This window comes from Mustelus asterias, chromosome 31 (genome assembly GCF_964213995.1).
Source record: "Mustelus asterias chromosome 31, sMusAst1.hap1.1, whole genome shotgun sequence".
NCBI classification, from domain to species: domain Eukaryota; kingdom Metazoa; phylum Chordata; class Chondrichthyes; order Carcharhiniformes; family Triakidae; genus Mustelus; species Mustelus asterias.
Window position 1 is genome coordinate 506,948 of NC_135831.1, and position 23,553 is coordinate 530,500.

At 46.2% G+C, this 23,553-nt stretch overlaps 1 protein-coding gene across 1 annotated transcript in view; it reads left to right on the forward strand.

The window, feature by feature from the left end:
• Window positions 1-317: 317 nt before the first annotated feature.
• The window catches only part of LOC144481749 (uncharacterized), a 38,083-nt gene continuing 14,847 nt past the window's right edge, over window positions 318-23,553 (forward strand). The window contains exons 1-2 of the mRNA XM_078200898.1: window positions 318-375; window positions 16,180-16,222. Coding sequence (XP_078057024.1) covers window positions 16,208-16,222 — 15 coding nt within the window. The 5' untranslated portion in view covers window positions 318-375; window positions 16,180-16,207. The remainder of the gene's footprint in view (window positions 376-16,179; window positions 16,223-23,553) is intronic.

Genomic DNA, 23,553 nt, shown 5'->3' on the forward strand with positions numbered 1-23,553 from the left:
GAGTTTGGAACAGAGTGTGGAGGCATGTCACCCACTGGACCCACTCTGTGAGAGACATTGCCCTTTTAAATGCTGCTTCAACAGATGCTATTGAGTTCCCACAGACCTAAGCAGCCAATTAAAGATCTTGTGATTTCTCCCTGCCAAGAAAGTCCAGTTCGTGTTGCTATGGTTTCGACCCCGTTTCACTGTATAGAACTGGTGTTAATTATTGACAAGAGCTGCAACAGGTGCCCCCAAGACAGAAGCCCAATTCGACAGGAAATCTGCCTTCGCTTGTTTTAATGGTGAGGACTAACTTTTAATCGTGAGGATACTGTCCTTTTTGCTATTGCTTGGCTGCGTGTTGGTGGTGGCACAGACTTATTGGCACAGGTAAGGCTGGCCAAACATTGACAGGTGCCTCACTTCCAGTCACTGTCCCGCTTGTCTCTCTCTAAACCTAAACTATCCTCATTAACCTCCCCATTCCCAGGTTCTTGTTCTGGTTCTTTGAGCCTTAACTATTCACTTGAGTTAAAATAAAATTCTAATATAAAAACCATGGATATTTTCTGTATCTCTGCTCAGTTTAAATCTGGCCTCACCCTCATCACTGTGAGCAAGTGACGAAGCTAAAATTAACCTGGTGAAAGGGAGCAGGAGGAGGGAACGAGGATGAGGATTTAGGGTAGGAGAGGGGGCAGGTGAAGGGTGGAGGGAGAGGGAGGGGGATGAGGTGGGAGGGGGATGAGGGGAATGAGGGGAGAAGGTGGGAGGGGGATGGAGGGAGTGGGAGAAGGGGGTGGGGTGGGGAGGGGAGGGAAGGAAGAGGGATGTGGAGGGGGGAGACGGAGGAAGGAGGTGGGGGAGAGGTTGGGAATTGGAGGGGGCAAGATGAGGAGGGAGGTGGTGGAGAGTGGAGGAAGATGGGGGCAGGAGGAGGAAGCAGGGGGGAGGATAAGGAGTAGGAGGGGGTGGGGGAGAGGGAGACAGGGCAGGAGGGTGAAGTGGAAGATGGTAACAGATCATAAATCAGGAAACAGTATTTGGCTAATCCCACATCGAGATTTCCAAAGTTCTTTGTGAAAGGGGAGCTGGTGTATTTTACATCGGAGAGGTTTTGGGAAGTAGGAGACGAAGAACTGACCTTGCAGAAGGAGTGTGTAGGATGAACAAACGATGAAGACTAAGTGGAGTGTTTAAATGTCAATAAAACAAAATGACATAAAGCTTGTTTCCATGGAGCAAGGTACTTCCTTCACCTGCTCCAATTAGGAGACCCAGATAGAAAACGTTTCTATGGGGAGTAACTGTGGGCTGTTTGTTTAAAATGATCACAAGATGCCAGCAGATTATTGAATCTTTGGTATTCAATGATGTCCCTCACCCTAATACTCATTAACATGGATCTTTATAAAATAGATTATACAGCATTATCCCTTGAACTGAGTGGCTCGCTAGGCCATTTCAGAGTCAACCACATTGCTGTGGGTCTGGAGTCACATCCAGGTCCAACCAAGGACATTAATAATCCAGATAGGTTTTTCCAGCAATCCACAATATTTCAAAGACTTTTAATTCCAGATTTTTAAATTCAATCCATCTGCCATGGTGAGAATTGAACCTGGGTCTCTAGATTTCCAATCCAGTGACAATACCACTGCCCTCCCACTTTCCTCGTTTTGCTTTCAATTAGGATATGTGATCATCAATTGGAATCCAGATGATGATAAAATTAATAATTTATCAAATTCTGTTTGTTCCGGTTTGCATTCTGCACTGCAGCCCCCGGGCTCCTGGATCTGAGCAATTGTAGAAAGTCTCAAAACAGCACCAGGTGTTCCTTCCTCTTAGGGCAAGGGTTTTTCATCTAAGGCACAGTTACAAGTCCTGATGCAACTTGGAAAATTCTGTAATAAACACAAGCCTGGCAGTATCGGTGGAGAGTGAAACTGTGTTAACGTTTTGAGTCCAACATAACTTATTCAAAACAGGAGATCCATCAGGATGTTGCCTGGGCTGGAGCATTTCAAGATCAAGTTTATTTATTAGTCACAAGTAGGCTTACATTCACACTGCAATCACACTGTGAAAATCCTCTCGTCGCCAAGTCCGGCGCCTGTTTGGGTAACACTGAGGGAGAATTTATCATGACCAATTCACCTAACCAGCACGTCTTTCAGACTGTGGGAGGAAACTGGAGCACCTGGAGGAAACCCACGCAGACACGGGGAGAATGTGCAAACTCCACACAGACAGCGACCCGAGCTGGGAATCGAACCAGGTCGCTGGCGCTGTGAGGCAGCAGTGCCACCATGCCGTCCCTTCAACTATGAAGGGAGGCTGGTGAGGCTGTGGTTGTTTTCCTTAGAGCAGAGAAGGCGGAGGGGGAATATGATCGAGATGTCCATGAGGGACATGGATAGGAAGGAACTCTTCCCCTCAGTAGAGGGGTCAATAACCAGGGAGCATAGATTTAAGGTAAGAATCTGGAACACACTGCCTGAAAGGGTGGTAGAAATAATAAAATGTACAAGGCTATGAACCAAATGCTGGGAAATGGGATTAGAATAGATAAGTGCTTGATGGCCAGTGCAAACATGATGGGCTGAAGGGCCTCTTTCTGTGTTATGAAATGGAATCTAAGAGCAGGGCTGAGTGTGTTATCCTTGAGTAGGTCACTTCTGTGCTCTCGAATATTTCAATTATTACACTCCACCAGTGTAGCAACATAAGCTCAACTCCGAGAAAGTGTAATTTTTTGATTGGTGCTCTTGTCAATGTCCACTTACCTTTACTGTAACTTGTGGCAGAACAGGAACACAATCTTCGCAACGATTTCAGAAACTTAAGAAGGTCCACCGCCTTCAAGCAAAGGGAAATAACCAAACCTCACAAATGCACTTATATCCTAAAATCAAAGAAACGCTGGACCGTAACTTGTTGTCAAAATAAAATCTAAGCTAAAGACAAGTGCCATTATTTCTAAATAAATGCGAGTTATTCACCAAGGGGGATATGGGTAATTAATCAAACTGAGATACATTGAATGATAGCGACAGTATTTAGCTGATCAGAGGCTGGAAATTCTGCAGCAAATGAATTGCTTTCGGAATTCCCAAAGCCTTTCCAACATCTACAGATCACAAATCTGGAAGAATGCAGTTCCAGAAACATCCAGGAAACTCAGTAGTACCAGGATGAAGCAACTTGTTTAACTACAACTCCATCTGCCAGATTGAAAATGCACTCCCTCCACCGCTGACACACAGGGGCAGCTATGTGTACCATTTACAACACGCACTGCAGCAACTCACCAAGGCTTATTAGTGATAGGCAGCATGGGTTTGTGAAGGGGAGATCGTGTCTCACAAACTTGATTGAGTTCTTTGAGGAAGTAACAAAAAAATTGATCAGGGCAGGGCAGGGCAGTGGATGTTGTACACATGGACTTTAGTAAAACCTTCGATAAGGTTTCTCATGGCAGGCTGATACAGAAGGTGAAGTCATATGGGATCTAAGGTGAGCTGGTAAGCTGGACACGAAACTGGCTTGGGCATAGAAAGCAGAGAGTAGCAGTGGAAGGGTACTTTTCTAACCGGAGGTCTGTGACAAGCGGAGTTCCACAAGGATCAGTGCTGGGGCCTCTGTTGCTTGTAATATATATAAATGATTTGGAGGAAAATGTATGTGGTCTGATTAGTAAATTTGAAGATGATACAAAAATTGGGGGAGTAGCGGATAGTGAGGAGGATTGTCAGAGGATACAGCAGAATATAAATCAGCTGGAGACCTGGGCCGAAAGATGGCAGATGGAATTTAACCCGGACAAATGTGAGGTGTTGCAATTTAGAAGGTCTACTGCAGAAGGAAAGTATACAGTAAATGGTAGAGCCCTTAGAAAAATTAACATACGGAGGGATCTAGGCATGCAGATTCACAGTTCCCTGAAGGTGGCAACTCAGGTGGACAAGGTGGTCAAGAAGGCGTATGGCATGTTGGCCATCATCGGTCAGGGCGTCGAGTATAGGAATGGGAAAATCATGTTGCAGCTGCAGGAGACTTTGGTTAGGCCGCATTTGGAGTATTGTGTACATTTCTGATCGCCACACTACCGGAAGGATGTTGATGCATTGGAAAGGGTGCAGAAGAGATTTCATAGAATCATAGAATCCTACAGTGCAGAAGGAGGTCATTCAGCCCATCGAGTCTGTACCGACCACAATCCCACCCAAACCCTATCCCCAAAACCCCATATTTACCCTAGCTAGTTCCCCTCACACTAAGAGGCAATTTAGCACGGCCAATCAACTTGAGTCGCACATCTTTGGACTGTGGGGGAAACCGGAGCACCCGGAGGAAACCCACGCAGACATGGGGAGAACGTGCAGACTCCGCACAGACAGTGACCCAAGCTGGGAATCGAACCCGGGTCCCTGGCGCTGTGAGGCAGCAGTGCGAACCACTGTGCTGCCCCAGGAATTACCAGGATGTTGCCTGGTTTGGAGGATATGGACTATGAAGAAAGGTTGAACAAACTTGGATTGTTTTCATTGGAGCGTCGGAGGATGAGGGGGGACCTGATAGAGGTTTACAAGATTATGACAGGCTTGGATAGATTGGATAGTCAGAGTCTTTTTCCCAGGGTCAAAGGGTCAATTACTCAGGGGCATAGGTTGAAAATGAGAGGGGGAAAGTTTTTCACACAGAGGGTGGTGAATGGCTGAAACGTGAACAAAGAACAAAGAACAATACAGCACAGGAAACAGGCCCTTCGGCCCCTCCAAGCCCGCGTCGCTCCCTGGTCCAAACTAGACCATTCTTTTGTATCCCTCCATTCCCACTCCGTTCATATGGCTATCTAGATAAGTCTTAAGCGTTCCCAGTGTGTCCGCCTCCACCACCTTGCCTGGCAGCGCATTCCAGGCCCCCACCACCCTCTGTGTAAAATATGTCCTTCTGATATCCGTGTTAAACCTCCCCCTCCCGTCACCTTGAACCTATGACCCCTCGTGAACGTCACCACCGACCTGGGGAAAAGCTTCCCACCGTTCACCTATCTATGCCTTTCATAATTTTATACACCTCTACTAAGTCTCCCCTCATCCTCCGTCTTTCCAGGGAGAACAACCCCAGTTTACCCAATCTCTCCTCATAACTAAGCCCCTCCATACCAGGCAACATCCTGGTAAACCTCCTCTGTACTCTCTCCAAAGCCTCCACGTCCTTCTGGTAGTGTGGCGACCAGAACTGGACGCAGTATTCTAAATGCGGCCGAACCAACGTTCTATACAACTGCAACATCAGACCCCAACTTTTATACTCTATGCCCCGTCCTATAAAGGCAAGCATGCCATATGCCTTCTTCACCACCTTCTCCACCTGTGACATCACCTTCAAGGATCTGTGGACTTGTACACCCAGGTCCCTCTGCGTATCTACCCCCTTTATGGTTCTGCCATTTATCGTATAGCTCCTCCCTACATTAGTTCTACCAAAATGCATCACTTCGCATTTATCAGGATTGAACTCCATCTGCCATTTCTTTGCCCAAATTTCCTGCCTATCTATATCCTTCTGTAGCTTCTGACAATGCTCCTCACTATCTGCAAGTCCTGCCAATTTTGTGTCGTCCGCAAACTTACTGATCACCCCAGTTACACCTTCTTCCAGATCGTTTATATAAATCACAAACAGCAGAGGTCCCAATACAGAGCCCTGCGGAACACCACTAGTCACAGGGCTCCAGCCGGAAAAACACCCTTCCACTACCACCCTCTGTCTTCTGTGACCAAGCCAGTTCTCCACCCATCTAGCCACCTCCCCCTTTATCCCATGAGATCCAACCTTTTTCACCAGCCTACCATGAGGGACTTTGTCAAACGTTTTACTAAAGTCCATATAGACGACATCCACGGCCCTTCCCTCGTCAACCATTCTGGTCACTTCTTCAAAAAACTCCACCAGGTTAGTGAGGCATGACCTCCCTCTCACAAAACCATGCTGACTATCGTTAATGAGTTTATTCCTTTCTAAATGCGCATACATCCTATCTCTGCCGGAGGAGGTGGTGGAAGTAGATTCTTTAACAACGTTCAAGAGGCATCTGGATAGATACATGAATAGGCAGCGAATAGAGGGATATGGACCACGTAGAAGCAAGAAAATATTAGATTAGAGAGGCATGTGTGTCGGCACAGACTTGGAGGGCCGAAGGGCCTGTTCCTGTGCTGTACTGTTCTTTGTTCTTTGAAATAAGTCATTGTTGGATCAAATTCCTGGAAGCCCTGACCTAACAGCATTGCTGGAGCACCTTAACTACATAAACTGCAATGGTTCAAGAAAGCTGTCCACCACCACCTTCTAAAGGACAATCAGCAATGGACAATGAATGAATGAATAATTCCCATATGCCACAAATCAAATAAGAAAATGGTGTGGTAATAGCAAGCTGAAGGTTCCACAATAAGTTACTCCCTGTCCATTCCAGTCTAAGCATCATTTTAATTACATTATAAGTATTATTTACTGAGTGTGAACCCCTTTGACACTAAAATTAACTTAAAAAAATGTGGAGTTTTATTCTTTCAGCTTTTACTTGAAGATTTTTTAAAAAGTTTTTTATTTACTTTGACATTTCTTTCCTCTTATTTCGCTCTCTCTTTCTGTGTGACTGTTTGATATACACTCACTTTTCTTTTAGTGTGTGGTTTATTTTTTAATATTTCAGTCCAATTAGTTAAACAGATAAATGGTTAATTTTCCTGTTAATGTTTCGTTTAGTTATCAGTCTCACTTTTTTGGAAGTAAATAAAAATATTAACAGTGGAAAATGCTGCTACATTTTAATTCAACATATAATTTTAAGAAAACAGTGTCCCCCAATGATGTAGTATTGAGTCCCAAGTGTTATGAGCAAAGTCCTATACCAGATAAATGAGAATCAATTTATTCCAGACCCTGAAATTGGCTGTGTTTCACAACAACATTGAAAAACTGAATACTATTGTCTGGCTAGGAGTTATCAAACAGATGAGTGATCTGAAGTACTTTACTGTGGGAGGGAAAATTGCCTGTTCAGAGAATCATAGAATCTGTACAGTGCAGAAGGAGGCCATTCGGCCCATCAAGTCTGCACCAACAACAATCCCACGCAGGTCCTATCCCCGTAACCACACATATTTAACCTACTAATCGCTCTAATCTATGCATCCCAGGACACTAAGAGTAATTTAGCATGGCCAATGCACCTAACCCGCACATGTTTGGACTGTGGGAGGAAACTGGAGCACCCAGAGGAAACCAACTGGCACAATGGTTAGTACTGCTGCTTCACAGCACCAGGGACCCGGGTTCGATTCCCGGCTTGGGTCACTGTCTGTGTGGAGTTTGCACGTTCTCCCTGTGTCTGCATGGATTTCCCCCGGGTGCTCCGATTTCCTCCCACAGTCTGAAAGACGTGCTGGTTAGGTGCATTGACCTGAACAGGCGCTGAAGTGTGGCGACTAGAGGAATTTCGCAGTACCTTCATTCCAATGTTAATTGGAAGCTCATTGTTCCACCGGAGCAAAGTAAAGAGGGAGCGATTCGTGTCAGTAGTGGCTGAGGGTAAGAGTGATGTATGGGATTGGGGGTGATCTAGGAAATTGGATCAGGAATTGGCTAGCGGATAGGAAACAGAGGGTGGTGGTTGATAGTAAATATTCATCATGGAGTGCGGTTACAAGTGGTGTACCTCAGGGATCTGTTTTGGGGCCACTGCTGTTTGTAATATTTATTAATGATCTGGATGAGGGTATAGTTGGGTGGATTAGCAAATTTGCTGATGACACCAAAGTCGGTGGTGTGGTAGACAGTGAGGAAGGGTGTCGTAGTTTGCAGGAAGACTTAGACAGGTTGCAAAGTTGGGCCGAGAGGTGGCGGATGGAGTTTAATGCGGAGAAGTGTGAGGTAATTCACTTTGGTAGGAATAACAGATGTGTTGAGTATAGGGCTAACGGGAGGACTTTGAATAGTGTGGAGGAGCAGAGGGATCTAGGTGTATGTGTGCATAGATCCCTGAAAGTTGGGAATCAAGTAGATAAGGTTGTTAAGAAGGCATATGGTGTCTTGGCGTTTATTGGTAGGGGGATTGAATTTAGGAGTCGTAGCGTTATGTTGCAACTGTACACAACTCTGGTGCGGCCGCACTTGGAGTACTGTGTGCAGTTCTGGTCCCCACATTCCAGGAAGGATGTGGAGGCTTTGGAGAGGGTGCAGAGGAGGTTTACCAGGATGTTGCCTGGTATGGAGGGGAGATCCTATGAGGAGAGGCTGAGGGATTTGGGATTGTTTTCGCTGGAAAGGCGGCGGCTAAGAGGGGATCTTATTGAAACATATAAGATGATTAGAGGTTTAGATAGGGTGGATAGTGATAGCCTTTTTCCTCTGATGGAGAAATCCAGCACGAGGGGGCATGGCTTTAAATTGAGGGGGGGTAGTTATAGAACCGATGTCAGGGGTAGGTTCTTTACCCAGAGGGTGGTGAGGGATTGGAATGCCCTGCCAGCATCAGTAGTAAATGCGCCTAGTTTGGGGGCGTTTAAGAGGTCCGTAGATAGGTTCATGGACGAAAAGAAATTGGTTTAGGTTGGAGGGTCACAGTTTTTTTTTTTAACTGGTCGGTGCAACATCGTGGGCCGAAGGGCCTGTTCTGCGCTGTAATGTTCTATGTTCTATGTTCTATGTTCTAACCTTACTTTTTAGCTGAGTTTTTTTTTCAGTTAAACAGGAAACCGGAAGTAGGCCGCGGGGAGGCCTGGGAAGGTTTTTTTTTTGCCCAATAAATTTGAACGGGGAGGTAACCCGAGACTCTACACCTGTAGAGTCCCCCACCCTCCCCCCTCCTCTAACCTAAAAAAAAGACTCGGAGTGAGAGCAGGTAAGCTTTTTCTCTCTCTTTCGTTTCTGAGTCAGGGAAGTAGCAGGGATGTCAGTGCAGGCAGTGCAATGTTCCTCCTGTGGGATGTTTGAGGTGAGGGACACCAGTGTCCCGGCTGAGTACACCTGCAGGAAGTGCACCCAATTCCAGCTCCTTGAAGACCGTGTTAGGGATCTGGAGCTGGAACTGGATGAACTCAGGATCATTCGGGAGGTAGAGGCAGCTATAGATAGAAGCTACAGGGAGGTAGCTACTCCTAGAAATGATGATACGTGGGTGACGGCGAGAAGGGGTAAGAAGCAGTCAGAGCAGCGATCCCCTGGATCCCCTGTTCCTCTGTATAACAAGTATTCCGTTTTGAATACTGTTGGGGGGGGACAACTTAACAGGGGTAAGCCATAGGGTACAGGTCACTGGCACAGAGTCTGTCCTTGCTGCTGAGAAGGGAAGGGGGGAGAGGAGTAGAGCATTAGTTATTGGGGACTCCATAGTTAGGGGGACAGATAGGAGATTCAGTGGGAACGAGAGAGACTCGCGGTTGGTGTGTTGCCTCCCAGGTGCCGGGATCCGTGATGTCTTGGATCGTGTTTTCGGGACCTTAAGGGGGAGGGGGACCAGCCCCAAGTCGTGGTTCACATAGGCACCCAAGATATAGGTAGGAAAAGGGATGGGGATGTAAGGCAGAAATTCAGGGAGTTAGGGTGGAAGCTTAGGGCTAGAACAAACAGAGTTGCTATCTCTGGTTTGTTACCCGTGCCACGTGATAGTGAGGAGAGGAATAGGGAGAGAGAGCAATTGAACACGTGGCTACAGGGATGGTGCAGGAGGGAGGGTTTCAGATACCTGGACAATTGGGGCTCATTCTGGGGTAGATGGGACCTCTACAAACAGGATGGTCTACACCTGAACCAGAGGAGTACCAATATCCTAGGGGGGAAATTTGTTAATGCTCTTCGGGAGGGTTTAAACTAATTCAGCAGGGGGGTGGGTACCTGAATTGTAGCTCCAGTGTCCAGGAGATTGAGAGTATGGATAAGGTTTCAGAGTCGCAGGAGTGTACTGGCAGGCAGGAAGGTGGTTTGAAGTGTGTATACTTCAATGCCAGGAGCATCCGGAATAAGGTGGGTGAACTTGCAGCATGGGTTGGTACCTGGGACTTCGAAGTTGTGGCCATCTCGGAGACATGGATAGAGCAGGGACAGGAATGGTTGTTGCAGGTTCCGGGGTTTAGATGTTCCAGTAAGAGCAGGGAAGGTGGTAAAAGAGGGGGAGGTGTGGCATTGTTAGTTAAGGACAGTATTACGGTGGCAGAAAGGACGTTTGATGAGGACTCGTCTACTGAGGTAGTATGGGCTGAGGTTAGAAACAGGAAAGGAGAGGTCACCCTGTTGGAAGTTTTCTATAGGCCTCCGAAAAGTTCCAGAGATGTAGAGGAACGGATTGCAAAGATGATTCTGGATAGGAGCGAAAGTAACAGGGTAGTTGTAATGGGGGACTTTAATTTTGCAAATATTGACTGGAAAAGCTATAGTTCGAGTACTTTAGAGGGGTCAGTTTTTGTCCAATGTGTGCAGGAGGGTTTCCTGACACAGTATGTAGATAGGCCAACAAGAGGCGAGGCCACATTGGATTTGGTACTGGGTAATGAACCAGACCAGGTGTTAGATTTGGAGGTAGGGGAGCACTTTGGTGATAGTGACCACAATTCGATTACGTTTACTTTAGCGATGGAAAGGAATAGGTATATACCGAAGGGCAAGAGTTATAGCTGGGGGAAAGGAAATTATGGTGCGATTAGGAGAGATTTAGGATGCATAGGTTGGGGAAGGAAACTGCAGGGGATGGGCACAATTGAAATGTGGAGCTTGTTCAAGGAACAGCTACTGGGTGTCCTTGATAAGTATGTACTTGTCAGGCAGGGAGGAAATGGTCGAGTGAGGGAACTGTGGTTTACTAAAGAAGTTGAATCTCTTGTGAAGAGGAAGAAGGAGACTTATGTTAAGATGAGATGTGAAGGCTCAGTTAGGGCACTTGAGAGTTACAAGTTAGCCAGGAAGGACCTAAAGAGAGAGTTAAGAAGAGCCAGGAGGGGACATGAGAAGTCTTTGGCAGATAGGATCAAGGAAAATCAACCATGATTGAATGGTGGAGTGGACTCGATGGGCCGAATGGCCTTACTTCCGCTCCTATGTCTTATGGTCTTATGGTCTTAAAACCCTAAAGCTTTCTATAGGTATGTCAGGAATAAAAGAATGACTAGGGTAAGATTAGGGCCAGGCAAGGACAGTAATGGGAAGTTGTGGTGGAGCCTGAAGAGATAGGAGAGGCGCTAAATGAATATTTTTCGTCAGTATTCACGCAGGAAAAAGACAATGTTGTCGAGGAGAATACTGAGATACAGGCTATTGGACTAGACGGGATTGAGGTTAATAAGGAGGAGGTGTTAGCAATTCTGGAAAGTGTGAAAATAGATAAGTCCCCTGGGCCGGATGGGATTTATCCCAGGATTCTCTGGGAGGCTAGAGAGGAGATTGCAGAGCCTTTGGCTTTGATCTTTATGTCATCATTGTCTACAGGAATAGTGCCAGAAGACGGGAGGATAGCAAATGTTGTCCCCTTGTTCAAGAAGGGAAGTGGAGACAACCCTGGTAATTATAGACCAGTAAGCCTTACTTCTGTTGTGGGCAAAGTTTTGGAAAGGATTATAAGAGATAGGATTTATAATCATCTCGAAAGGAATAATTTGATTAGGGATAGTCAACACGGTTTTGTGAAGGGTAGGTCGTGCCTCACAAACCTTATTGAGTTCTTTGAGAAGGTGGCCAAAGAGGTGGATGAGGGTAAAGCAGTTGATGTGGTGTATATGGATTTCAGTAAAGCGTTTAGAAACATAGAAAACTACAGCACAAAACAGGCCCTTCGGCCCCACAAGTTGTGCCGAACATATCCCTACCTTTTAGGCCTACCTATAACCCTCCATCCTATTAAGTCTCATGTACTCATCCAGGAGACTCTTAAAAGACCCTATTGAGTTTGCCTCCACCACCACTGACGGCAGCCGATTCCACTCGCCCACCACCCTCTGTGTGAAAAACTTGCCCCTAACATCTCCCCTGTACCTACCCCCCAGCACCTTAAACCTGTGTCCTCTCGTAGCAGCCATTTCCACCCTGGGAAAAAGCCTCTGAGAGTCCACCCGATCTATGCCTCTCAACATCTTATATATCTCTATTAGGTCTCCTCTCATCCTACGTCTCTCCAAGGAGAAAAGACCGAGCTCCCTCAGCCTATTCTCATACGGCATGCCACTCAATCCAGGCAACATCCTTGTAAATCTCCTCTGCACCCTTTCAATCTTTTCCACATCCTTTGATAAGGTTCCCCACGGTAAGCTACTGCAGAAGATACAGAGGCATGGAATTGAGGGTGATTTAGCGGTTTGGATCAGAAATTGGCTAGCTAGCTCGACAATCACCAGGCAAGACTGTTCTCTTCCTGTGGGGGAGCACTTCAGCAGTCACGGAAATTCAGCCTCGGATCTTCAGGTAAGCGTTCTCCAAGGCGGCCTTCACGACACACGACAGCGCAGAGTCGCTGAGCAGAAACTGATAGCCAAGTTCCGCACACATGAGGGTGGCCTAAACCGGGATGTTGGATTTATGTCACATTATCAGTAACCCCCGCAGCTTGCCTCCTGGACTTGCAGGCTGTCCTGTCTGGAGACAATACACATCTCTTTAACCTGTGCTTAATGCTCCCTCCACCCACATTGTCTGTATCTTTAAGACCTGGCTGGTTGTAGGGATTCACATTCTAATCAGTATTCTGTAACTTGATTTTGTGACTCTGTGCACTGTTTGAGAGCACATTTCCACTCCATCTGACGATGGAGCAGCGCTCCGAAAGCTTATGGTATTTGCTACCAAATAAACCTGTTGGACTTTAACCTGGTGTTGTTAAAACTCTTACTGTGTTCACCCCAGTCCAATGCCGGCATCTCCACATCATAGCTGTAAGAAGACAGAGTGTGGTGGTTGATGGGAAATGTTCATCCTGGAGTTCAGTTACTAGTGGTGTACCGCAAGGATCTGTTTTGGGGCCACTGCTGTTTGTCATTTTTATAAATGACCTGGATGAGGGCGTAGAAGGATGGGTTAGTAAATTTGCGGATGACACTAAAGTCGGTGGAGTTGTGGACAGTGCGGAAGGTTATTGCAGGTTACAGAAGGACATAGATAAGCTGCAGAGCTGGGCTGAGAGGTGGCAAATGGAGTTCAATGCGGAAAAGTGTGAGGTGATTCACTTTGGAAGGAGTAACAGGAATACAGAGTACTGGGCTAATGGTGAGATACTTGGTGGTGTGGATGAACAGAGAGATCTCGGTGTCCGTGTGCATAGATCCCTGAAAGTTGGCACCCAGGTTGATAGGGTTGTTAAGAAGGCGTACGGAGTGTTAGTTTTTATTGGTAGAGGGATTGGGTTTCGGAGCCAGGAGGTCATGTTGCAGCTGTACAAAACTCTGGTGCGGCCGCACTTGGAGTATTGCGTACAGTTCAGGTCACCGCATTATAGGAAGGATGTGGAAGTGTTGGAAAGGGTGCAGAGGAGATTTACTAGGATGTTGCCTGGTATGGTGGGAAGGTCTTATGAGGAAAGGCTGAGGGACTTGAGGTTGTTATCGTTAGAGAGAAGAAGGTTAAGAGGTGACTTAATAGAGGCATACAAGATAATCAGAGGATTAGATAGGGTGGATAGTGAGAGCCTTTTTCCTCGGATGGTGATGGCTAGCACGAGGGGACATAGCTTTAAATTGAGGGGTGATAGATATAGGACAGATGTCAGAGGTAGGTCCTTCACTCTGAGAGTGGTAAGGGTGTGGAATGCCCTGCTTGCAACAGTGGTGGACTCGCCAACATTAAGGGCATTTAAATGGTCATTGGATAAACATATGGATGACATTGGAATAGTGTAGATTAGAGGGGCTTTAGATTGGTTTCACTGGTCGGCGCAACATCAAGGGCCGAAGGGCCTGTACTGCGCTGGAATTTTCTATGTTCTATGTTCTAATGTAAGCCTTACTTGTGACTAATAAATAAACTTTTTTTAATGTGCAAACTCCACACAGACAGTGACCCAAGCCGGGAACCCAGATCCCTGGAGCTGTGTGCCACTGTGCCGCCCTTATCTCCAACTAGAATTGACAATGCTTAGACCCTTGGTTTCAAAGTCATTTTCAAACTGCTACATCATTGACTAAAGCTGTGTGGTAACCCATTATGCAAATTTCACTCAAAATGAACCTCTGTTTAGAAAAAATAATGTCAACAAAGAACAATACAGCACAGGAGCAGGCCCTTCGGCCCTCCAAGCCCGCGCCGCTCCCTGGTCCAAACTAGACCATTCTTTTGTATCCCTCCATTCCCACTCCATTCATGTGGCTATCTAGATAAGTCTTAAACGTTCCCAGTGTGTCCGCCTCCACCACCTTGCCCGGCTGCACATTTCAGGTCCCCACCACCCTCTGTGTAAAATAAGTCCTTCTGATATCCGTGTTAAACCTCCCCCCCCCCCTCACCTTGAACCTATGACCCCTCGTGAACGTCACCACCGACCTGGGAAAAAGCTTCCCACCGTTCACCCTATCTATGCCTTTCATAATTTTATACACCTCGATTAGGTCACCCCTCATCCTCCGTTTTTCCAGTGAGAACAACCCCAGTTTACCCAATCTCTCCTCATAACTGAGCCCTTCCATACCAGACAACATCCTGGTAAACCTCCTCTGCACTCTCTCCAAAGCCTCCACGTCCTTCTGGTAGTGTGACGACCAGAACTGGGTGCAGTATTCCAAATGCGGCCGAACCAACATTCTTTACAACTGCAACATCAGACCCCAACGTTTATACTCTATGCCCCGTCCTATAAAGGCAAGTATCCCATATGCCTTATTCACTACCTTCTCCACCTGTGACGTCACCTTCAAGGATCTGTGGACTTGCACACCCAGGTCCCTCTGCGTCTCTACACCCTTTATGGTTCTGCCATTTATCATATAGCTCCCCCCGACGTTACCCGATGATGGTGAGTCATCATCTTCAACTGCTGCAGAACATGTGGTTTATGTAATTGAATAGTTAACTATGCCCTTTCCAGAGGGTAATCAAGAGTGGACCACATTTTGTGGCACTGGAATCGTATATCCCGGTGTAAATGAGGGCAGCAGCTCATTTCTGATAAAAGATCAATAATAAACCAGTTTGGTCTTTATGATAGATCGGTGGCTACATTTACTGCTGCCTGTAGTTTATTCATGCTTCTCACTGTGGGAAATGTTTCTTTCAGTCAGGAATATAGAATTATGGCTTTGCATTGGGGTATAAAGTTATTGGGATAACATAGACCATGGTTTCTATAACCCTGGGGTTGGAGATGTGATGGGGGGATATTGCTTTGTGATAAGTAACTTTCCCTCAGGAAATTTATAGGGCAGGACTTATCATAGAGGAGATATATTTGGACTGCTCAATGATGTGATCTTCTGCAGAGATCAGTATAATGTCGGTCCACCCTAAACCCCACATTTTAATCTAAATTTGTCCTTTCAGAATATCTTTCCAGTATTTTTGTGATATCTGCGTCATTGCTGAAATATGAATGCCTCACAAATTTCCATCATATGGTATTTCTTGCAACTGGCAATCTGAAATTAAACTCTTGTCAATCCTTAGTTTCCCTTTATATGGAAAAATAAAAATTAAATTTGACATTTGTTGCAAAAATCTGTTCTTTATTATTTCTGGATTATCGGTTACATTTTTATTGTCTTAATATATTTTGATAATAAAACATATAGTGGTGGACAGTTAAAGACAATGTGACAACTTGGCAATTGATATACATGGCTGTGTCTGACTAGAAGTGATAAGTACCTTATGAGGTCTGGAATGATGTTAAGTGGTGAGTTAAAGTCAGTGGTGAGTTGTACATTGTCTGTTGAAAGAGATTAAATGAGTGTTGGTAGAGCCAGGATAGGGTGTACATGGGATGTGGTCTTGAAGCCCTTTCTCACTCCATACTGTTGCTTCTTATAATTTCAGATGTGTGAATGCTGATGAAATAATCCCTGATTATCTGTTGTAAACACCCTGACTATGTTTTCTGATATATTTGCTTTTTTAGAGAAAGTTACTATTCCTGCTTTGGGGATAGTGCAACGTACACTGGGGGACCGTTCATTATTCAGACAGGTTTTGATAGATTTTTTATATATCCCTCAGTGCAAGAAACAGTTTCCGCAGCAGAAGCATGGATAATGAAAGAGTAAGTTTATTTAAAGCTACTGGTGTCAGTAAATGTCGATTTATTGTTAATATCTAATTGGTTCACTGTTGCATTTGTATGAAAAATAAACTGCTGTCCTTACTCAGACTGGTCAAGGTAAGACAGACGAGCTGAGAGCCTTAATGCTTGCGCGGAACTTGGATGTGGTTGCAGTGACGGAGACTTGGTTAAAAGGACAGGACTGGCAGCTGAATATTCTGGGGTATAAGTGTCTTAGGCAAGACAGAGTAAGGGCGAGGAGAGGTGGGGGAGTAGCAATGCTCGTTAGGAGCATATTACAGCGGTACAGAGGGTGGACAATATGGAAGGGTCAGGTAACGAGTCACTGTGGGTGGAGCTCAGAAACAGGAAGGGCGCAGTCACTATGCTGGGGGTATACTACAGGCCTCCCAACAGCCCACGGGAAGTTGAGGAATGGCTATGTAAGGAGATTCTGGACAGGTGCAGAAAAAATAGGGTTGTTGTAGTGGGAGACTTTAATTTCCCTCACATAGATTGGAAATCGCTTAGGGCTGGGGGCCTGGACGGGGAAGAATTTATAAAATGCGGACGGGAAGGTTCTTTGAAACAATATGTTGACAGTCCAACTAGAGAGGGGGCTGTACTGGACCTAGTACTGGGGAATGAGCCCGGTCAGGCCATCAAAGTCGCAGTAGGGGAACATGTGGCAAATAGTGACCACAATTCTGTAAACTTTAGGATAGTAATGGAAAAAGATGAGTGTTGTCCTATGGGTAAGGTGCTGAATTCGGGGAAGGCTAACTACAGCCGGATTAGGCAGGATTTGGTGGCTGTTGATTGGGAGAGGCTGTTCGAGGGTAAATCCACATCTGGCATGTGGGAGCCTTTTAAGGAGCAGTTGATAGGAGTGCAGGACAGGCATGTGCCTGTAAAGAGGAAGGATAGGAAAGGTAGGGTTTGAGAGCCGTGGATAACCAGTGAAATTGTGGGTCTAATCAAAAAGAAAAAAGAGGCATACATGAGGTCCAGGCAGCTAAAAACAGATGGAGCACTGGAGGAATACAGAGAAAGGAGAAAAGAACTCAAACAGGGACTTAGAAGGGCAAAAAGGGGTCACGAAATGTCCTTGGCAGATAGGATTAAGGAGAATCCTAAGGCATTTTATACATACGTTAGGAACAAGAGGGTTGTTAGGGAAAGAATCGGACCTCTCAGGGACAAAGGAGGGGAATTATGCTTAGAACCAAAGGAAGTAGGTGAGATCCTAAACGAATAGTTTGCATCAGTATTCATAAAGGAGAGGGACATGTTGACTGGGAGTGTCTCAGAGAGATGTGTTGACCCGTTAGAAAAAATCTCAATTACAAGGGAGGAAGTGTTAGGTTTTTTAGGAAACATTAAGACAGACAAAACCCCAGGGCTGGATGGGCCAGATGGCATCTATCCGTGTTAAACCTCCCCCCATCTATCCTAGACTCCTCAGGGAGGCGAGAGATGCAATTGCTGGGCCTCTAACAGAAATCTTTGTCTCTTCACTGGACACAGGTGAGGTCCCAGAGGATTGGAGGATAGCAAATGTGGTCCTGTTGTTTAAGAAGGGTAGCAAGGATAACCCGGGTAATTATAGGTCGGTGAGCTTGACGTCCATGGTAGGGAAGTTGTTGGAGAAGATTTTTAGAGAGGATATATGCGCATTTAGAACTGAATAATCTCATTAGCGACAGACAGCATGGTTTCGTACGAGGGAGGTCATGCCTCACAACTTTGGTTGAGTTTTTTGAGGAGGTGACAAAACTGAGGGAAAGACCGTGGATGTCGTCCATATGGATTTTAGTAAAACGTTTGACAAGGTCCCTCATGGCAGGCTGGTACAAAAGGTTAAATCTCACGGGATAAAAGGTGAGCGAGCTAGATGGGTGGAGAACTGGCTACAGAAGACAGAGGGTAGCAGTGGAGGAGTCTTTTTCTGGTTGGAGGTCTGTGACTAGTGGTGTTCTGCAGGGCTCTGTACTGGGACCTCTGCTGTTTGTGATATATAAATGATTTGGAGGAAGATGTAGCTGGTGTGATCAGTAGGTTTGCGGACGACACGAAGATTGCTGGAGTTGCGGATAGTGATGAACATTGTCAGAGAATACAGCAGGATATAGATAGGCTGGAACATTGGGTGGAGAAATGGCAGATGGAATTTAATCCAGATAAATGCGAAGTGATGCATTTCGGTAGATCTAATGTAAGGGGGAGCTATACAATAAATGGCAGAACCATCAGGAGTATAGACACACAGAGGGACCTGGGTGTACAAGTCCACAGATCCTTAAAGATGGCAGCACAGGTGGAGAGGGTGATGAAGAAGGCGTATGGCATGCTTGCCTTTATTGGACGGGGCATAGAATATAAAAGTTGGCATATGATGTTGCAGCTGTATAGAACGATGGTTAGGCCACATTTGGAATGCTGCGTCCAGTTCTGGTCACCACACTACCAGAAGGTCGTGGAGGCTTTGGAGAGAGTGCAGAGAAGGTTTACCAGGATGTTGTCTGGTATGGAGGGTCTTAGCTATGAGGAGAGATTGGGTAAACTGGGGTTGTTCTCCCTGGAAAGACGGAGGATGAGAGGCGACCTAATAGAGGTGTATAAAATTATGAAGGGCTTAGATAGGGTGAACAGTGGGAAGCTTTTTCCCAGGTCGGAGGTGACGAACACAAGGGGTCACGGGTTCAAGGTGAGGAGGGCAAGGTTCAACACAGATGTCAGGGGGACGTATTTTACACAGAGGGTGGTGGGGGCCTGGATTGCAATGCCAAGCAAGGTGATTGAGGCGGACACGCTGGGATCATTTAAGTCTTATCTAGATAACCACATGAACAGACTGGGAATAGAGGGATACAAAAGAATGGTCTAGTTGGGCACATGAGCGGCGCAGGCTTGGAGGGCCGAAGGGCCTGTTCCTGTGCTGTATTGTTCTTTGTTCTTTGTTCTTTGGTATATGTGATTCCAGCACCACCGAAAAGCTTGACTCTTCATTTCCCTCTCGAAAGGACTTCTTCTTCTTTGACAGACCCTGAGGGTCGAGGATGACTTGCTTCCACTCTAGGGAGGTGGTTGAATAGTCCAACCCTGGAGCCGCAGACTCTGCCACAGGTTTGACAGGTGGTGTTTGGTGAGGTGGGTGGGTGGAATGCTCTGGATTCTGCGCTCTTTCTGCTGTTTACACTTGGCCTCCACGTGCCCCACCTGGTGACGCTCAAGGTGATTGGTACCTTCACAGATGCTTCTTCTCCAGTTTGTGCTTTCTAAGATAAGTGATTCCCACGTGTCGATATTTAGGGAGGATTTCAGAGTGTCCTTGTAGCATTTCCACTGCCCTCCTAGTGATCGCTTGCCATTGCGGAGGTCGGAGTGGGGCACTTGTTTTGGGTGTCCTGTGTCGGGCATGTGGACAATGCAGCCCGCCCATCGCAGCTGGTCGAGTGTGACCTGTGCCTCGATACTGGGGATATCGGCCTGGGAAAGGACACTGACATTGGTACGCCTATCCTGCCAGCAGATTTGTAGGAGTTTGTGGAGGCAACATTGGTGATATCTCTCCAGGGATTTGAGATGTCTGCTGTACATTGTCCATGTTTCTGATGCATACTGGAGGCTGGGGACCAGAGCTGTCTGTACACCATGAGCTTGGTGCTGAATTTGAGATCTTGGGCTTCAAGCACTTCCTCAAGCGTCTGAAGACTGTACTGGCACATTGGAGTCGATGTTGGATTTCATTGTCGATGTTTGCACGCATCAAGAGGAGGCTCCTGAGGTATGGGAAATAATCCATATTGTCCAGTGGCTCACCGTGGATCCTGATGGTCGGATGAGCAGTTTTATGTTGCAGGAGCAGGCTGGTGGAGAACATTTTTGTTTTCTTGATGTTTAGCCTAAGGCCCATTCTCTCATGTGCCTTGGTGAATGCAATGGTTTGTAGATCGGCCTCTGAGTGTGTGCTCACAGGCTTCGTTTGCACACTGCAGTTTGGTGACAGACATTGGGGTGGTCTTGGTCCTGGCCTCGAGGCGTCGGAGATTAAACAATTTCCCGCTTGTCTGGTAGGTTAGCTGCACTCCAGCGGGGAGCTTCAGGGTGCTGGGGTGGAGCGTTGCTGCGAGGAAGATGGAGAAGAGCGTTGGTGCGATGCCGCAGCCCTGTCTGACCCCAGTTTGCACTCTTATTGGATCTGTGGTGGTTCCACTGGTGAGGATCACAGCTTGCATGTCATCATGGAGCAGGCGGAGATTGGGGGCAGCTGAATTTGAGGTGGATGTTCCACGATTCTTCACGGTTGATAGAATCAAAGGCCGTTGTGAGATCGAAGAAGGCCATGTACAGAGATTGATGCTACTCTCTGCATTTTTCCTGCATTTGTCACAGGCTGAAGATCATGTCCATTGTGCCTCTTGATGGGCAGAAGCTGCACTGAGACTCGTGGAGGAGCTCTTTAGCCACTGAGAGGAGGCGGTTGAGGAAGATTCTCACAATGACCTTTCCCACCGCAGCGTGTATGGAAATCCCTCTGTATTTCCGCAGTCGGACTTGTCTTCCTTCTTGAAGATGGTCCTGAGTAAGGCATCTTTGAGACCTCCTGACGTGCTCTCTTCCTTTCTAACAAGGGTGATGAGATTATGGAGTCTTGTCAAGAGTATCTCTCCGCCACATTTTAATACTTCAGTGGAGATTCCATCTGCCAGAGGCCTTGTTGTTTTTCAGCTATTTAACTACTGAATTGTGTAAATCACACGTTCTGCAGCAGTTGAAGATGAAGATTTACTGCCACCGGCCAAAAGCAGCTAAAGATGTGCAGTAAATTCTGGCTTTGCCATCCCAAGTACATAACCAATGTACTGCTACGAGTTTGTAAAGGGTACTCATCCAGAACTCCCACAAAGTAACAGACTCCCATGAGCTGATCATTCCACACAAAGAAACTTGGTTGATAACATACTGTGAAGATCAACTCTCCAAGTACCTTCTCAATGGCTCCCATCTACAGTAAGTGGATCAGATAGATGGTAGTCAGATGACAGGCAGAATATAAAAAAATCAAAGAATGACTAAAAGATTAATAAGGACTGAAGAATTAGAATGTGAGAGAAAGCTGGTTGGTAAAGTGGGCTCTGTATCATTGGGTCTACACCTAAACAGTACTGGGAGCAGTGTTCCTTTGAACTGCATAACTGGGGAATTCGAGAGAGTTTTAAACTGAGTAGTTGGGGAATGGATCAAATGTGGGAAGATAAACATCAAAAGATAGAGGCAAAGCAAGTGAGGAAGGTATTAAAATAGAACATAGAACATAGAACATTACAGCGCAGAACAGGCCCTTCGGCCCACGATGTTGCACCGACCAGTTAAAAAAAAAAACTGTGACCCTCCAACCTAAACCAATTTCTTTTCGTCCATGAACCTATCTACGGATCTCTTAATAATCTCTTAAAATGGAAATGATAAACAGACTGTGATAGAAAGGACAGAGAGCATACATTTCAGAGTAAATCAGAAAGGCTAGAGGTTACAAAAGTAATAAAAGGACAAAACCTAAGGCACTGTATCTGAATGCACATAACATTTGAAGCAGTACAGATGAACTGATAGTGAAAATAGAAATAATTAAGTACTATTTAATAACCATTACAGAGACCTGGCTACAGGATAGCATAGTTTGGGACAAGAATATTGAAGTATGTGTGACATTTAGGGAGGGCAGGAGTTGAGGAAAAGGTGGAGGGGTGGCTCTATTAACAAAGATGATATTAGTACAATAGAGAGGGATGACTTTACTTCAAGAAACCTGGATGTAGAAATGGTTTAGGTTCCGAAATTATGGGAGCGGCGTGCAGGCCCCTCCACACAGACTTGAAGAAACATAGAAACATAGAAAAACTACAGCACAAAACAGGCCCTTCGGCCCCACAAGTTGTGCCGAACATATGCTTACCTTCGAGGCCTACCTATAACCCTCCATCCTATTAAGTCCCATGTACTCATCCAGGAGTCTCTTAAAAGACCCTATCGAGTTTGCCTCCAGCACCACTGACGGCAGCTGATTCCACTCGCCCACCACCCTCTGTGTGAAAAAATTCCCCCTAACATTTCCCCTGTACCTACCCCCCCAGCACCCTAAACCTGTGTCCTCTCGTAGCAGCCATTTCCACCCTGGGAAAAAGCCTCTGAGAGTCCAGCCGATCTATGCCTCTCAACATCTTATATACCTCTATTAGGTCTCCTCTCATCCTTCGTCTCTCCAAGGAGAAAAGACCGAGCTCCCTCAGCCTATCCTCATAAGGCATGCCACTCAATCCAGGCAACATCCTTGTAAATCTCCTCTGCACCCTTTCAATCTTTTCCACATCCTTCCTGTAATGAGGCGACCAGAACTGAGCACAGTACTCCAAGTGGGGTCGGACGAGGGTCTTATATAGCTGCATCATTATCCCCGGACTCCTAAACTCAATCCCTCGATTGATAAAGGCTAGCACACCATACGCCTTCTTAACCACCTCCTCCACCTGCGGGGCCGATTTTAGAGTCCTATGGACCCGGACCCCAAGGTCCTTCTGATCCTCTACCCTACGAAGAGTCTTTCCCTTTATATTGTACTCCTTCACCCCATTTGACCTGCCAAAATGGACCACTATGCATTTATCTGGGTTGAAGTCCATCTGCCACTTCTCCGCCCAGTCTTGCATCCTATCTATGTCCCTCTGTAACTTCTGACATCCCTCCAGACTATCCACAACCCCACCAACCTTCGTGTCGTCGGCAAACTTACCAACCCATCCCTCCACTTCCTCATCCAGGTCATTTATGAAAATGACAAACAGCAAGGGTCCCAGAACAGATCCTTGGGGCACACCACTGGTGACCGACCTCCATTTAGAAAAAGACCCATCTTTACCCACTCTCTGCCTCCTTTGGGCAAGCCAGTTTTGGATCCACAGGGCAGCAGCCCCTTGGATCCCATGCCCTCTCACTTTTTCTAGAAGCCTTGCATGGGGGACCTTATCGAACGCCTTGCTAAAATCCATATAAACCACATCTACCACTTTCCCTTCGTCAATGTGTTTAGTCACATTTTCGAAGAACTCCACCAGGCTCGTAAGGCACGATCTGCCTTTGACAAAGCCATGCTGAGTATTCTTGAGCATACTAAACCTCTCCAAATGCTCATAAATCTTGTCCCTCAGGATCTTCTCCATCAGCTTACCAACCACTGAGGTTAGACTCACCGGTCGGTAATTTCCTGGGCTATCCTTATTCCCCTTCTTGAAAATAGGAACCACATCTGCAATCCTCCGCCACCTCTCCTG